Source organism: Protobothrops mucrosquamatus, unplaced genomic scaffold (assembly GCF_001527695.2).
Source record: "Protobothrops mucrosquamatus isolate PMUCROS unplaced genomic scaffold, P.Mucros_1.0 scaffold21, whole genome shotgun sequence".
Lineage (NCBI taxonomy): Eukaryota > Metazoa > Chordata > Lepidosauria > Squamata > Viperidae > Protobothrops > Protobothrops mucrosquamatus.
The window spans coordinates 2,627,108-2,642,049 of record NW_015386406.1 but is presented as its reverse complement, the minus strand read 5'-3'; the positions used below and the strand labels follow the sequence as shown (position 1 = coordinate 2,642,049).

Here is a 14,942-nt window from a genome sequence, read left to right as displayed (position 1 = left end):
TTGACACACAGCAGGGAGCCAGGTATATTATCAACAAGCCCACTTGCACCCCTTGCCCCCACTTCACAAGGAGGGACTCAGCACCGTCTATCTGAGGCACAGTGGTCTCCCTTGGATACATATTCTCCCTTATAATGACCGCCACCCCCCCGCCCCTACCCCGGGCCCTCGGCCGATGGAATGCTTGGAAACCTGGTGGGCACAGATCAACAAGGGGAACTCCCCCTTCTATGCCCTTCTATGTTGCCTATACATGCAATTTGTAACCATTTTTTGTTTTATGCTTTTAATTATTGTGACATTACCTGCCTGCAGTAAATTGGATTGAGATGGACAGCAACAGAAATTGAATGAATGAATAAATAATAAAATAAAAGTATCAGAAGCAGAAAATAAAGTTTCAGTAATGTTCTCTTAAAATTTATTTGTGTGTGTGTGTGTGTGTGTGTGTATTCATCTTAACATCTCCTGTTTTCCATGAATAGAATGTGAATTTCCATGAATAGTTTATTTTGACAAACTGTTCATAGACTTTTTGACTTTGATTCCTTTTTTTAAAACATCCAATACTTTTGGCATTTTTTTTTAATTCTATAGCATAAAGCCATTTTACATCAATACAGCCTCAAGCAGAACTGGCTTCAGACCAGAGAACCTGTGAATGAAACAGAAGAAGGTAAGTATGAATAAAACACAAAAAGAAATAAATATCGTATTAAGAACATCTGCTGTTTGGATGGTAAGGACCTGATTCCTATTCCAACTTTTCCCTCATCCTTCCAGCACAATGTCCTTGTAGAGTCAAATGGATTCTGTTAAATGCCAGGGTTGTGACCTTGTTTCTCCACAACCTGGTGGGGGAAGGAGAGAAAGCAGACATGATCAGTATAATTGGAAACTGGTTTGTGTTGGATAATGATGAAAGAATGACTTTACCTCAAATCTCCCCAATTGGATTTTGGATGGTGCACCAATCTTGACTACATAATGGGAGAAGGAGCATGGGAATTCTTCAAGAATTTGTTTATTTCTGCTATGACAACTATGGGGTTTTCCCAAGGCACACAACTTAACATTGAGAGCCACATGCTTGATATAGTTTTAATCTTGGAACAATGGTTTGTAAGTGGAGGACATTAACAACTGTGCTGTATCATAGTTTGTCCGGGAAGATAATCCTATTAGATTGGTCTGTCCCAGGCAACTTATGGATTCACTTGGCTTCCAACAGGCCCTTGGAGAGTTTTCCAGTGACTTATAGTTGTTTCCATATGGCCTCTGCCAGTTTGCTTGTATTTTAATGCAAAGTGTTGCCACTTTGCAGTTTCAGACAATCTAAACTCTTGCAATACTTCATTGGCTTCAAAGAAAGAATTAAGAATATAACAGTTAATACTGTTTTTGTCCAAGTACTTTTAAACATGTATTTGTCTAAATTGTCAAATTACAATTATCTCAAAATTATAAGTGTTATGCATGATCTGTGATCAAACTTAAACTTCCACTCTAAAATCTTCCAGATGTATCTTTCAGTCACGAAAGAAACAATATTTTAAAATTTCAAACGTTCTGTTACGTCTATCAACAAATGTACAGTATTGGACTTGCTTCACTTAATTGAATAATGTGAGAATTTAAGAAATTTGTACCATACCCTGAAATTTAGGTTAATTGCCTTTACTATTATTAGTGTTATAGGTGTTATGTTTACCTTTTTTGCAGCTCTATCATTCACCTCTATTGTATGTGTTTCCTGAGTCACATTGCTAATCTGTGATTCATCTCTGTTGTTCCTGTGATGCATTTCCTGTTCTTGTTGTTGCTGTATTTCTTCTCTCTAAGAAAGATGGCTTTTGCACAGTGATTCCTTGTATTGTATTTACTGACTCCACATGAAACATGATGTCAGAAGTGGGACAATTGCTAACAAAGTCTTTGATTTTGCCTTGCATGTTAGGCCAGTAAAGAGTATCACAAGCTTGTCGTAGCAGGCCTCACCCCCAATGTGGCTTGAGTGTTGCGCAATAACATCTCTGCTCTCAGTGACTTTGGCACTATGACTCTTGGGCCCTTGTACAAGATACCATCTTGTACGCTGATCTCCTCTCTGAAGGACCAATATTCCCTCACAATTGCAGGAACTGCCTCCTTTTCATCTGGCCACCCACTCAGAACAATAACTTTTAATACCTGTAAAGTTGCATCAGTGTCTGTGCCCTGCTTGAGCTGACATAGCCATTGATTTGTGACTGTGTCAATCAAGTCTGCTTGATTGACTTCAGCAAAGAAGGTTTGTTCTTGTTGCAACCAACAACAATATGATGACATATTACACCAGGTCATCATTTATTTTATAGAAATTACAGCTACTCTGATCTTTAAGCAGATTTATTTTTCCAAATCCAAATCCTATAGTAACTGTAATTTCTTTTATCAAAGAATGACTTTGATAATGACAAAGCCATCTAAAACAGTGCAATCATTAAAGTTTTTTCACTTTTCAATAATAATTTCTTTTGTTGATGAAAATGATTTTTCCTCTCTCTTCACAGTTTTTTGTCGTGTGTATATAACAGAACATTCTTACATCAGTGTAAAAACTAAATTATCCACTTCAGTTCAAGAGATGTTGAAAATTGTAGCAGAGAAGCTCCAACATTCTCAGGAAGATCTGGCTCTAGTGGCTCTTTCATTCTCTGACGGTAAAAGATACTCAGCTATTAATATTTTAATACTATTTTTGGTTTCTTATCTGAAAATTATTTTCTAGTGCAGATGTAGGTCTCCTCCTGTGGGTCCACAGCTTGATGACCAAAGTTACAATAAAGAGCTGTTAAGCAGAAAGTAGTTTCCATGACAACTACTAATACTTTAGTTCTGCTGTATAATACATTCCACTTCATTTCTACATTGAAAAGGATTTTACTTCTTCAGAAACATGTTGTAAGGTTTGCAATTAGAGATAGACAGGCAGTTCATAATTTAAAACTACCTGTGTAACAAAAATTCACTCAGCAAAATGGATTCCTACCTTGAAGCAATCAAATGGTATTTAGATATGAAGGCAAATTGTGGGGAAATATTAACTTTCAGAAAATGAATGTTTTCTAAAATAAAGATAGTCCTTGACTTACGACCACAGCTGAACCAAAAATTTCTGTTTCTAAGTAAGAAATTTGTTTTTGCCTCATTTTACAACCTTTCTTGTCACAGTTGAATCACTGCAGTTCTTAAGTTAGTAACATGGTTATTAAGTGAATTTGGCTTCCCCATTGACTTGGCTTGTCATAAGGTTGCAAAAGGTGATCGCATGACCCAAGACACTGCAACTGTAATAAATATGAGTCAGTTACCAAGCATGTGACCATGGGGATGCGACAACGATCATAAGTGTGAAAAATGGTCATATGTCACTTTTTCAGTGCTCTTGCAACTTTGAACGGACCATTAAACTGTTGTAAGTCGAGGACTACCTCGACTTTTTAAAAAAAAATTAAATCCTTAATTTAGAGTTTGGATATCAATGTGTAAAAATAAATGATATGTTCCATTAAAAAAAAAGTCAAGTTGTTTGCTTGTTGAAATAAATTATACTGCTTAGAGATGCCCAGTCTTGATTTATTGATCATCTTGGTCCCAATGTTATGAGTTCAAAAAAGGCTATAGCTGTAAATGTGATACGGTTAATCAAAATACTGCTGGTGCAATTTATTATATAAACTACTTTTATTACCCTGCAAACATTGTAAATTCTTTTCTTTCTGCTAAGAAACATTCTTTATAACTATCCAAGGTATTTGTATTCTCCAACTCCAAGTCCAGCAGTCTTGGGTAGTACAAAAACTAGATTATTACATTGTGTTCTTAATTCAGCATTTGACTTTACCAGCCTAGGGAATTGTTAAATAAAAAGTTGAGAATAAAATTTCAGTCCTGTGCAGCTCTATGAAGATAGTAGATTTTAGTTTAAAAATATGTTTTAATTTCTTACTATGATTCTTTTCCCTACTCTTAAAGAAAAACATGAATTGCAACCAAATGATGTAGCAATCTCCAAATCTCTTGAGTTATCTGCTCGTATGTTTGTATTTCAAAAGGATCTGACAGATACGTTGGTAAGTTTTTGTGGTTCTTGTTTTTAGGTGGCTTGAAGTTTTAAACTGTATTAACTGTATTACTCTGCTATAAACTCAACATGAAAAGAGGCTAGGGAAATCATTAACTAGGCCTGTGGTGGCGAACCTATGGCACACATGCCACAGGTGGCACGCAGAGCCCTCTCTGTGAGCACACACGTCGTCGCCCCAGTCCTAGGCCTTCGGCTGGGTTTTATAAAACCTTTTCACTTTAGGCCTCCACTGCCATGTGCAACAAAAAAAGAAAGTTCAATCAATCAATCAATTTCAACTTCTCACGGGAAAAAAAAGATCTCGCAAAGTTGGAATTGATTGATTGAACTTTTTAGTCCCACCAAGTCTACTGTTACCACTGCAGCCACACCCACTCAATGGGCCATGCCCACCCAATTGGCCATGCCCACCTGGCATCCGACTATACATAAGTGGGTTTTGGGTTGCAATTTGGGCACTCGGTCTCTAAAAGGTTTGCCATCACTGAACTAGGCCATTACTCCCTACCCTATGACTTCTCCGGGTATATGGACTTCTTGCTGGCACTAGGAGAACCACGAATCTCTTGCTGGCACTAGGAGAGCCGCAAGCCTCTCGCTGGCGCTAGGAGAGCCACAAGCCGCATGCCGGCACTAACAGCCTCATTTGTGGAGCATGCATGCTCACGGACCTGTTCACGCGCATGTGCATGCAGCCACATTTGCGTGGGTGCGCATGCGTGCATAAAGGTCCCTGTCCCTCCCCTTCCCACTGAGCAGCCAACCCAGAAAGGTTGACGACCCCTGCTTTAAACACCCAACTAGCCTTAGGAGCCCACAGTGAATCACTGCTAGGAATCTCTAGTTAAGGAAGAAAAGGAGTTCTGTCAGGTTTTGGGTGGGAGGTATGAAGGTGCTGACCTCAGGCACAGTTGAAAGTTATTTAGTTATACTTACAATTGCAATAGGGTTCTTTTGTATATTATCTTTTTAATCTCTGTATAAGTGTGTGCGTTGTTTTAGTAACTTCAGTAGTTGATTTTATTTCAGTCCTGACTCCTGGAATTAACTAGTTGCCCTCTATCATTTGCCTCTGCTTCGCTGAGCTACTGATTTTGCCAAAGGTCTTTCAGTTTTGTTTTTTTTCCTATTGTATATAGCCAGGCCCAGATAGAGGAGGGTTTCCCAAAAAAATCTGTGTAGAAACTGATGTATATAAAGGAGTGGGACTAACTTGGAAACAAGAAGACCTCCTTTACTAATCACTGTTCATCTACAGAGATGAACAAAACCAAAACATTCCAAAGGAAGGACTAAGGGTATCTTTCTCCCTTATTATATCATTTTTAGGAAAATACTTGCACAAATTCAGACTCTCTATTTTCCTGAAGTATTTACAATCAAGAAAATCTGTTATAAAGTAAGGAAAATTATGAAGGCATAAGACATGAATTTATTAAATCTTTATTAATATTAAACAATAGTCTGTATGTAGAAATGTTTGTTTTAAGTCCTATGATACAGTGATATATGATAATTCAAATTAACTGGTTGCCCTCTATCATTCCTGCATTTCACATTGCAAAAATTGTTATTGTAACTGTATTGAAGGAAATATTAATGGCGATTCTGAATCATCCTTGGCTTTTGATGTTGGTACATATTTACTGTGAAATACATTCAGTTGAATTTAGTGGGATATATTTCTGATGTAGAACCAAGTCACATGATTAATTATACAGTAATAAAAAACTATTAAAAAACTATTAAAACTATTAGTACAGCACTATTAGTACAGCATGCTTATTTAGGTTTTAGAAAAACAACTTACAATTTACTTGTAATAACTTGTCATTGGTATGACAGATTTGAGATGTTAGCTTCAATATGGTCCTCGTGTATCCTATTGATTATTATTTTTATGTTTATACAATTGCAAATATAGAATGTGCAGAATGATTTCCAGAGTTTGGGGCAGGAACTTAGTAGGATAGGCTGTAGGCTTACCTTTTCAGAGGTTTTATCAGTGTGAGGAATAAATATTCAACTCCAAGGATATTGGAAAACAAAACAAGTTTTATTAAAGCTTTTGCAAAAGCTGATGGATCTCTTGGTAATTACAAATCCCAGAGTCCGCACTTGAATCCATTTTTGCATAGTTTTTATACCCTGTCCCATAGAATTAGGCCACATCCTTCCTAACCAGACCAGTGGATAGCCAGGTTCAGTCACATGATTTCTGACCGCCTAGCATCCAGACTCTCCAATTATTAGATCAAAAGCTCCTTTTGTTCCTCTCTTATCTCCCCTCCCTTTTCTGTGGCATGATTTGTAACATCCTACTAACTAAGGGTGTAGCTTATCTACAAAGTAAACTGCTATCCAAACTGGATAGTTGCAATTATAAAGGATTTATGTTTTCCCTTGTTTATCTATAAGAATGCCTGCTTTTCATCTAGAAGCTATGTGTGTAACAGAGTTCATGCTTCAGTTAAAAATGGCTACACTTTGGTTCATAGTTATACTTTAAAATACTAACTCTAGGCAGTTTTTATAAAGAATAAACTTATATAAATTGAATAATATGTTATTCATAAGCTATATGCTTTTCTACAATAGTGTGCACTATTCTATAAGTATGCTTTGAGTCAGTGTATATAGTTCCTCTCTATTCCTCCAACATCTCCTTTCCTAAAAGTACCTTAGCTAAGTGCCTCTATATGCCTATTCCTTTAGCAAAAATGAAAAATTATAACATGTACATTTCTTGTGTACCTCACACCAGCATATAAGGAACAAAAAGAAAAGACAAGTGTATAGTGGAGTTCAATATGTGGCTAAAAGAGTGGTGTAAAGGGGAAGGCTTGTTATATTAGTCATGATGTCTGCAGCTGCTCTAATGAAAAACTGTTCAAAAGAGAGGGTCTGCATCCATCAAAGAAAGGGACTGAGGTACTTGGCATTAAATTCACAGACTTTCTGGAGCAATATTTGAACTAAACAACGGGAACAGTGAGTTAATTGATATAGAACATTTCTGTCCCCAGCAATCTAACACTAATAGGGTTATTAATGCATGTAGCAGTTAAATATGAGCCAGAAATGTGCTGAAGCTGCCAAAAAAGCCAACACAGTTCTAGGCTGCATTACCAGAGGGATAGAATCAAGATCATGTGAAGTGTTAATATCACTTTGTAATGCCTTGGTAAGGCCACACTTGGAATACTGCATCCAGTTTTGGTCGCCACAATGTAAAAATGATGTTGATCAATGGAACAACTTGCCTCCAGAAGTTGTGCCTCCACTTCCAACAGTGAAAGTTTTAAAGAAGAGATTAAACAACCATTTGTCTGAAATGGCATAGGGGGTTGGACTAAAAGACCTCCAAGGTTTCTTCCAACTTTGTTATTGTATTCTACTTTAGATGTTTATCTTCATGGCATTCCTAATGTAATAAGACATATGCTGTTGCTCTTAATATTAAAATTAATTAGAGGCCATAATGATTTCATTGCAAATACATTTAAAACATTTCTTTGGAGCTATCTTTGAATTATATCTGCTTTTTTAAAATGTGTGTTTCTTGATTTAGATCCCTTTTGCTGAAAATGAGGAAATCCACCAACGATCAGTGAAAATTCTGGGGATTAATACCTGGAACCTTGCTTTAGAATTAACAGTTTTTGACTGGAATCTTTTCAATTTGGTTCATGAAGTAAGATGATGAATTTGCACGCTAACTATAATCAGTGCTTTGTTTAGCTTTGATTAATTACAACAAGTTTTCTCATGAAATTATTTCTTTGTAATTATTTTGGGTCATTCCACAGGCTTATTGCCAAATGTAGCTGTATGTATTACATCAGAGTTCCCCAATGTTTTCGGCTTTGCAGGAGAGGGGCAGGAGAGGGGATGATTCCGTGTGCGTTGTGGGCAAGTGGGCAAGTGCGCACAACTCCATTTGCACAAATGGGCATGTGAGGCTGCCACTCACGCAAATGGAGTGCACACACTTGCCCCCTGCTCACGTGAGTGGGGATGTGCACGCGCTCGCCCGTCATTTCCACAGCCTCTTTCTGAAAGACTCAAGGCCCGGTAGTAGGCCACAGCCTCGGGGTTGGGAACCTTTCTATTACTTCTTTGACAAAAAAGAAAAATAGATTTCACCTAGTTCTCAAAAGCTTTTCAAACTGAAATCAGCAATGACTAATAGATATTAAGTCACAAACAATCTGATTATTAATTTTTTATAGATTTGATTAAAAGAGTACTTGCCAAATTACTTTTCTGAATCACTGTAGATTTGTTCAAGTTACTAATATGGGTTATCTGACCAAGCAACAATAATTACATTTGTCAGATTATTAAATTAAATTAAATTCTAATTTGCATCTTACGTTCTTTTAAATTGTCTTCCAGCAAGAACTGATATATTTCACCTTCAGCCGACAAGGAAGTGGGAAAAACACTGTGAATCTTAGTCTTCTGCTTCAAAGATGCAATGAAGTTCAACTTTGGGTTGCCACAGAAATACTCCTCTGCAGCCAGCTCTGTAAACGTGTACAACTAGTGAAAAAGTTCATTAAAATTGCTGCTCAGTAAGTTAAATATTAAATAAATATTGATAGCTGGTTCCTGTTGAATCTGCTTAACAAGGAGTAATGAAAGAAAAATTCTATATATTTGACTTTGCCCATTGAAATATGCCTAGAAAAAGCTATGTGTGATTAAAGAATTATGTGCCAAAATTTGCTGCAAACTGATAATTAGTATATATACATATATATACATGATTAATTTCTCCAATTGCTTCTCTTTTTGATGATGCTTCTCTAGTGATGCTAAGCAAAATCCTACTGAACTACCAACTATTATTAAAGTATATTAGTTTCATTTCATTCATTTCCTTTACTTTTTTCATGGCCTATTTCAGTTGTATACAGTGGATATATAAAAAAAATCTATATACCCCTGTTAAAATGCCAGGTTTTTATGATGTAAAAAAATCAGATCAAGATAAATCACTTCATAATTTTTCCATTGTTAACATAAGTTACACAATTCAATTTAAAAAGAAATCAAAATCTTTTAGGAGGAAAAGTAACAACAACAAACTTACAGTAACATGGTGGCATAAGTGTACGCAGCCTTAAACTAATACTTTACTGAAGAACCTTTTGATTTTATGAATAGCATCCAGTCTTTTGGGGCAGGAGCCTATCAGGCACATGGCACATCTTTTCTTAGGAACCTTTGCCCGCTCTTCCTTGCAAAAGTGTTCCAACTCTATCAGATTGTGAGGGCATCTCCTGTGCACAGGCCTCTATAGGCCACCTCAGAGATTTTTAATTGGATTCAGGTCTAGGCTTTGGCTAGGCCCTTCTTAAACTTTGATCTTCTTCTGGTGAAGCCATTCTTTTGTTTATTTGGGTTATTATCATGTTGAAAGGAGAAATTCTTCTACATCTTCAGCACATCTTCAGCAGGAGAGGCCTGAAGGTTTTGTGCCAAAATTGACTGAAATTTGGAACTGTTCTTAATTCCCTCCATCTTGACTAACTCCCAGTTCTAGCTGAAAAAAAGCAGCCCCGAAACATAACACTGCCACCACCATGCGTCCCTGTGGGTATGTATGGTGTACTTTTGGTGATGCACAGTGTTATTTTTGTGCCAGACATACTTTTTGGAATTATGCTTAAAAAGTTCAACCTTGATCTTATCAGACCATAACACATTTTCCATATGCTTTTGTCAGACTTGATATATGTTTTTGCAAAATCTAGCCAAACTTGGATGTTTTTCGTTGTAAAAAAAAGCTTCCATCTTAGTCACCCTACCCTACCGTCCAGGCATACGAAGAGTATAGGAGATTGTTGTCACATATTGTACACAACCAGTACTTGCCAAAGATTCCTGCAACTCCTTTAATGATGCTGTTGTCCCCTTGGTAGCCTCTTGGACCAGTTTTCTTCTTGTTCTTTCATCTATTTTGGAGGGACATCCAATTCTTGGTAATGTCACTGTTGTGCCATATTTTTTCCACTTGTTGATGATTGTCTTCACTGTGTTCCATGGATTCCCTTGGATATTTTTTGTTCTGACTGATATCTTCCCTTTGATCCTTTGTAAGCTCTCTGCAGACCATGGCTTTTGCTGTATGAGTCAACTGAGTAAATATCAAAAAAATCCTACTAAAACAGATAAACTTTATATGGGCTTGATCAGAATCATTTTAATTGGTGACAAATATATACTGACTACTATTTAGCATCCATTTGAATGTAATTGGTTAATTCTGAACACAGCCACATCTCTACTTATGGGAGTACACTTATGCAAACACATTATTGTAAGTTTTTTATTCTTATTTTTCCCTTAAAAGATTTCAATGTGTTTTTTATTGAATTTTGGAAGCGTTAGAAATTCTGGTCTGATTTTTTTTTTAACATCTCAGAACCTGGCATTTTAACTGGGGAGTATAATTTTTTTATATTCACTGTACTTAAATCCTGCCAATTATACAAAATAAATTTCTCAGCAATGTGCTTACAAAACATGAAGACACTGTTCATATGAATATTAACATTATGACCTGAAACAAAGTCATTTTGCATATTTCTCAAATTTGATTATTTAATGTAGAGTTGATTTTGAGTTTTCGCATTTCCAAGTCTGGTTTTATAATGTGCAGTATACAGACATAAAAATTATCTAAGAATTTTAAAAGGTTGTCTGTATTATTATTCAAATTTGAGAAAATGTAAAACTAAACATAATGAATTGAACATCAATAGTTTTTGTATATCAGCAGTCCCCAACTTTTCTAGCCCCATCGACTAGCAGCGGTGGCGAAGGGAGAGGATGGTTTTGCGTGCAACCTAGATCCTGCAGATGCGCAAATCAAGCTTCGAATGTTTCCCCACTGTGTAGCCCGGTTCCCAATCGTGGCCTGGGCTGGTACTGATTCATGGTCTGAGCGTTCAGGACACTTGTTTTATATATTTGTAAATTCTATTCAAAAAATAGGTGTTAAAAACTTAATATACATTTTCAATGAACTATACCTTAGTGGAAAATCATATTATATTCAAAAAGTTTTTAAGATCTTTTTAAATTCTTTGTTTTTAAAAATAACAATGCAAGTATAATTATAATTTCTAATAGTTATCAAAATACTGCTATCTTTACTCAGTAAAAATACCTTCTGTTGAAACAATATACTGCCTAGCCAGAGAAAAGTTGCTCTATAAGTATTTTCCATAGATTAGGGTTGTACATAATACATTTATGCTGTGTCCTGGAGATATTATGCATGGCAGAATATATAACAATTATAAAACTAATTCATACTTGGAATAAGAATTTAGGAATGAGTTAGTTTAAAATTTTAGTTGCTTTACTAACTTGAAGGTAAGCTGACATAACATTCATAATGTTGTGTCATGTGCAACTGATACTTGCATATTATGTCCTTATTTATATTTTTTGAGCAAATATTTCTAGTATAGGTAGTCCTTGAGTTACGACAGGTCACTTATCGATGGTTCAAAGTTACAACACCCCCAAAAGTAATTGCAATCCCAAAGTAATGACTGTTGCAGCACTCCTGCAGTGATTCTCTCTTATGACCAATGAAGTCTGCGCACTTCATTGTCAGGATGAAGGAGGGAAAAGAGACACTCCAAGTTTTAGTGGCTTCTCTTGTTGCAACTTCCCAAAATCCCACTGGCCAAAATGAAAGAGTTCCTGCTCTCAGGGCAAGCAGTGACTTCACTTTTACGAGGAGCCAAGCTGCTTCCTTTCACTTCATGGGGAATCCGGATTTAAAGGGCTCCTTCTGCACAAAGAGCTTTTCTGAAGCATAGGCCAGACTCTTCAGGAGGGGGATTCCTACACAGGCAAAATCGAATGACTTTCTGCTGGTATTCCCTCTGCAGTGTTTCAAAAATTCTTAACCAGGGGCTTTGTATGCTGCTCTCCACAACTCAATGGTAGCGAAACATGACCAGCATTATCTAGTATTAGGAATTGGGCTGGCTTTGTAGGCTAAGATGCAGTAGGTTGGAGAAGTTTGCACTCTGATCAAAATTCAACTTTTGAGTGCACATTCCTTGGCTTTTCCACCCTTTCTTTCTGGATTGAGAAAAGGGATGTATTCTTCTCTCTTTCCCAAACGCTGCAAGTGCCTACCTTCCTTGAGGTAAGGAACATATTTGAGTCTTACCCCAGTTACAGCATCCCCATGGTCATGCAATCAAAATTCGGATGCTTGGCAACTGGCTCATATTTATGACAGTTGCAGTTTCACAGGATTATGTGAATCCTTGTGATCCTCTGACTAGCAAAGTCAATGGGTAAGCCAGATCACTTAACAAGCATGTGACTAACTTAACACTGTAGTGATTCACTTAACAACTGTGACAAGAAAGATGGTCAATTGGGGCAAAATTCAGTTAACAACTGTCTCGCTTAGCAACAGAAATTTTGGACTCAATTGTGGTCGCAAGTCAAGGACTACCTGTAACAGAAAAGTACTTTTCTGATCATAATGTGATTTTAATCAATAATATATAATAATTTACTAGAAAATATTGGTTGCACACTAACTAAATTTTCAATAAGAAGCTATAAAATACTGTATATTGAAGGCTGTAGAAAACATGAACAATATTCTTAACATTGGAAAGCTTTGTGCAAACAACAGTGGAGAAATATTTAATTTAGAAAAATCCAATTTGTGCAGTAAAGAATATTAATTTGCCAGGACCTGTGCGTGTGAGGTACGGAATGTGTGTTTGTGTATAATCTATGTATACCTCTAAGAAGAAATTGCACATTTATGACTGGCAGTTGAGAGAAAACAAAACTGTTCTTTCTATTGTGAATCTCCATAAATTTGAACTTTCAATTTGCATTTTAAAATAGTATTTGGAATTATCAAAATTATGGTGTGATTTCCAAAGAATGGGGCAGTATTTTCTTTTTTAAAATAAATAAATAAATGAATCCCTCAAGTTCACAAAGTTTAGAGTCATGAAGTTATAAAGTCAGCACTCTATTTTAAACAACAGAGTGTTAAGTGACTTTGAATACCACAAGGAAATTACTTTTCTGATATTTTTTCATAGTTGCAAAGCCCAGCGAAATCTGAATTCATTTTTTGCCATTGTCATGGGGCTCAACACTGCCTCTATCAGCCGGCTTTCTCAGACCTGGGAGGTAATATGAGAACTTTATTGTTTTATTTTTTTTTCTAGATAATGATTTTTAATCATATTTTTTCAGCAGTTTGGTATATATGAAAAGAAAAAGTCGCACTTTAGTACAGGCATGCATTCTTTACTTTCTCATAATTGTTACTGATATTGAAAGAACAGATTTAAGAACCTTATTTTAGAGAAATAAATCCAAAACAAAATTTATAAACTGTTTTGGATAATGTCTTTAAATTGTTTTTCTTTTAGTATGAGTTGCATGACATGGAACTACCAAGGAAAATTCTATACATTTAACAAAAGTTGATTCCTGGAAAGTTACATGATAAAAACTTAGTTACAATATATATATTGTTAGTTAATTTTGTACAGTATTACTATTATAAAATTTGGTATAACTAGTATAAGTTCAAAAAGTTTAATTTAACTCAGTTTGCTGAAGAGGACAATTTTCTTGCATAATGACTATGTGAGTGCCAACCTAATATTTCTGCTGCATATTTCAGTTTTTTTGTATTTTCACCCTCATATTTTTTTTTGATTGAGAAAAATTGCATTTGATGAATCTTTTTATATAAATATAACATCAGTGATTTTTCCCTTCAATATTCCAGTAAGGCTACTGTGATAAAATAAATAACCATAGCATTCTCTCTTCAACAAAAGTCATAATGTGGTTGATGATGACCTTTCTCCTCCTCCCTCTACATAAATCTTAACAAATATATTATTAAATGAATCCAAATCCAGATGCTTATAAACAGCATTAAATAATAAATGTGGGTTGTAACACATTTTTATGTCATTCTCAAACATTATTTGTTAAAAAAACTAAGAAAGATACTGTCAGAGAAAGTTTATTTCTTTAATATACTACAAATGAGTCACTGATAGAATCTAGTATTTAATTCCAGTTCCAGTTTTTTAATATGCAGTATTTTATTGCAGAGAATGCCTGGAAAGTTTAAGAAGCTCTTTGCTGAACTTGAAAGTTTGACAGTAAGTAGAATTTATGTAAAACAGTCTTTAATTTCCCTATATATGTATTTTTGTTGATAAATGGAACTATTATTGTATGTCTAAATGCTATTGTTATTACTATTATTATCTAACTTTGGATGTATTGCATTTACCTTTACACAAATGTCATATGTTCTAGACAAAAATATATATTACTTCATCTAATTCTCTTTAAGAAACCTTTTCTGTCTTATTTTTCAAGAAAAAAATACTTTTGTATCTACATATGTTGTATTTAAAGGAAGCTTCTATCAATATAAACTGCAGTTCCTAATAGAGTCAAATTATTTTAACAGGATCCTTCTCTGAATCACAAAGCCTATAGGGATGCATTCAAGAAAATGAAGTCCCCAAAGATCCCTTTCATGCCTTTACTTCTTAAAGGTAAAATGATTTAAGCATATTTACAGTCCTAAACTTAGAGGCCTTGCCTCAGTCAAGTGTAATGAATTTTAATCCATTTCAGTAATATTTAGAATTATATTTTTAGGCACTGAAAAATAAAGTAACTTTTAAGACATACCTGTACAGCTGCAATCTTACATAGATCTACTAGCTCAGAATTCCCCAACCTGCAGATCCGGGGGGGGGGGGGGGGG

At 35.5% G+C, this 14,942-nt stretch overlaps 1 protein-coding gene across 2 annotated transcripts in view; it reads left to right on the top strand.

Annotated features, from left to right (window-relative positions):
* RAPGEF5 (Rap guanine nucleotide exchange factor 5) overlaps nt 1–14,942 on the top strand; it is a 116,762-nt gene that overhangs the window by 91,237 nt on the left and 10,583 nt on the right. Inside the window, exons 16-23 of one of the 2 annotated variants that reach the window (XM_029283114.1) lie at nt 598–676; nt 2,553–2,702; nt 4,018–4,115; nt 7,701–7,823; nt 8,528–8,706; nt 13,237–13,327; nt 14,272–14,322; nt 14,640–14,727. In XM_029283114.1, the coding sequence (XP_029138947.1) occupies nt 598–676; nt 2,553–2,702; nt 4,018–4,115; nt 7,701–7,823; nt 8,528–8,706; nt 13,237–13,327; nt 14,272–14,322; nt 14,640–14,727 (859 nt within the window). The remainder of the gene's footprint in view (nt 1–597; nt 677–2,552; nt 2,703–4,017; nt 4,116–7,700; nt 7,824–8,527; nt 8,707–13,236; nt 13,328–14,271; nt 14,323–14,639; nt 14,728–14,942) is intronic. The other variant, XM_029283115.1, reaches the window with a different exon arrangement.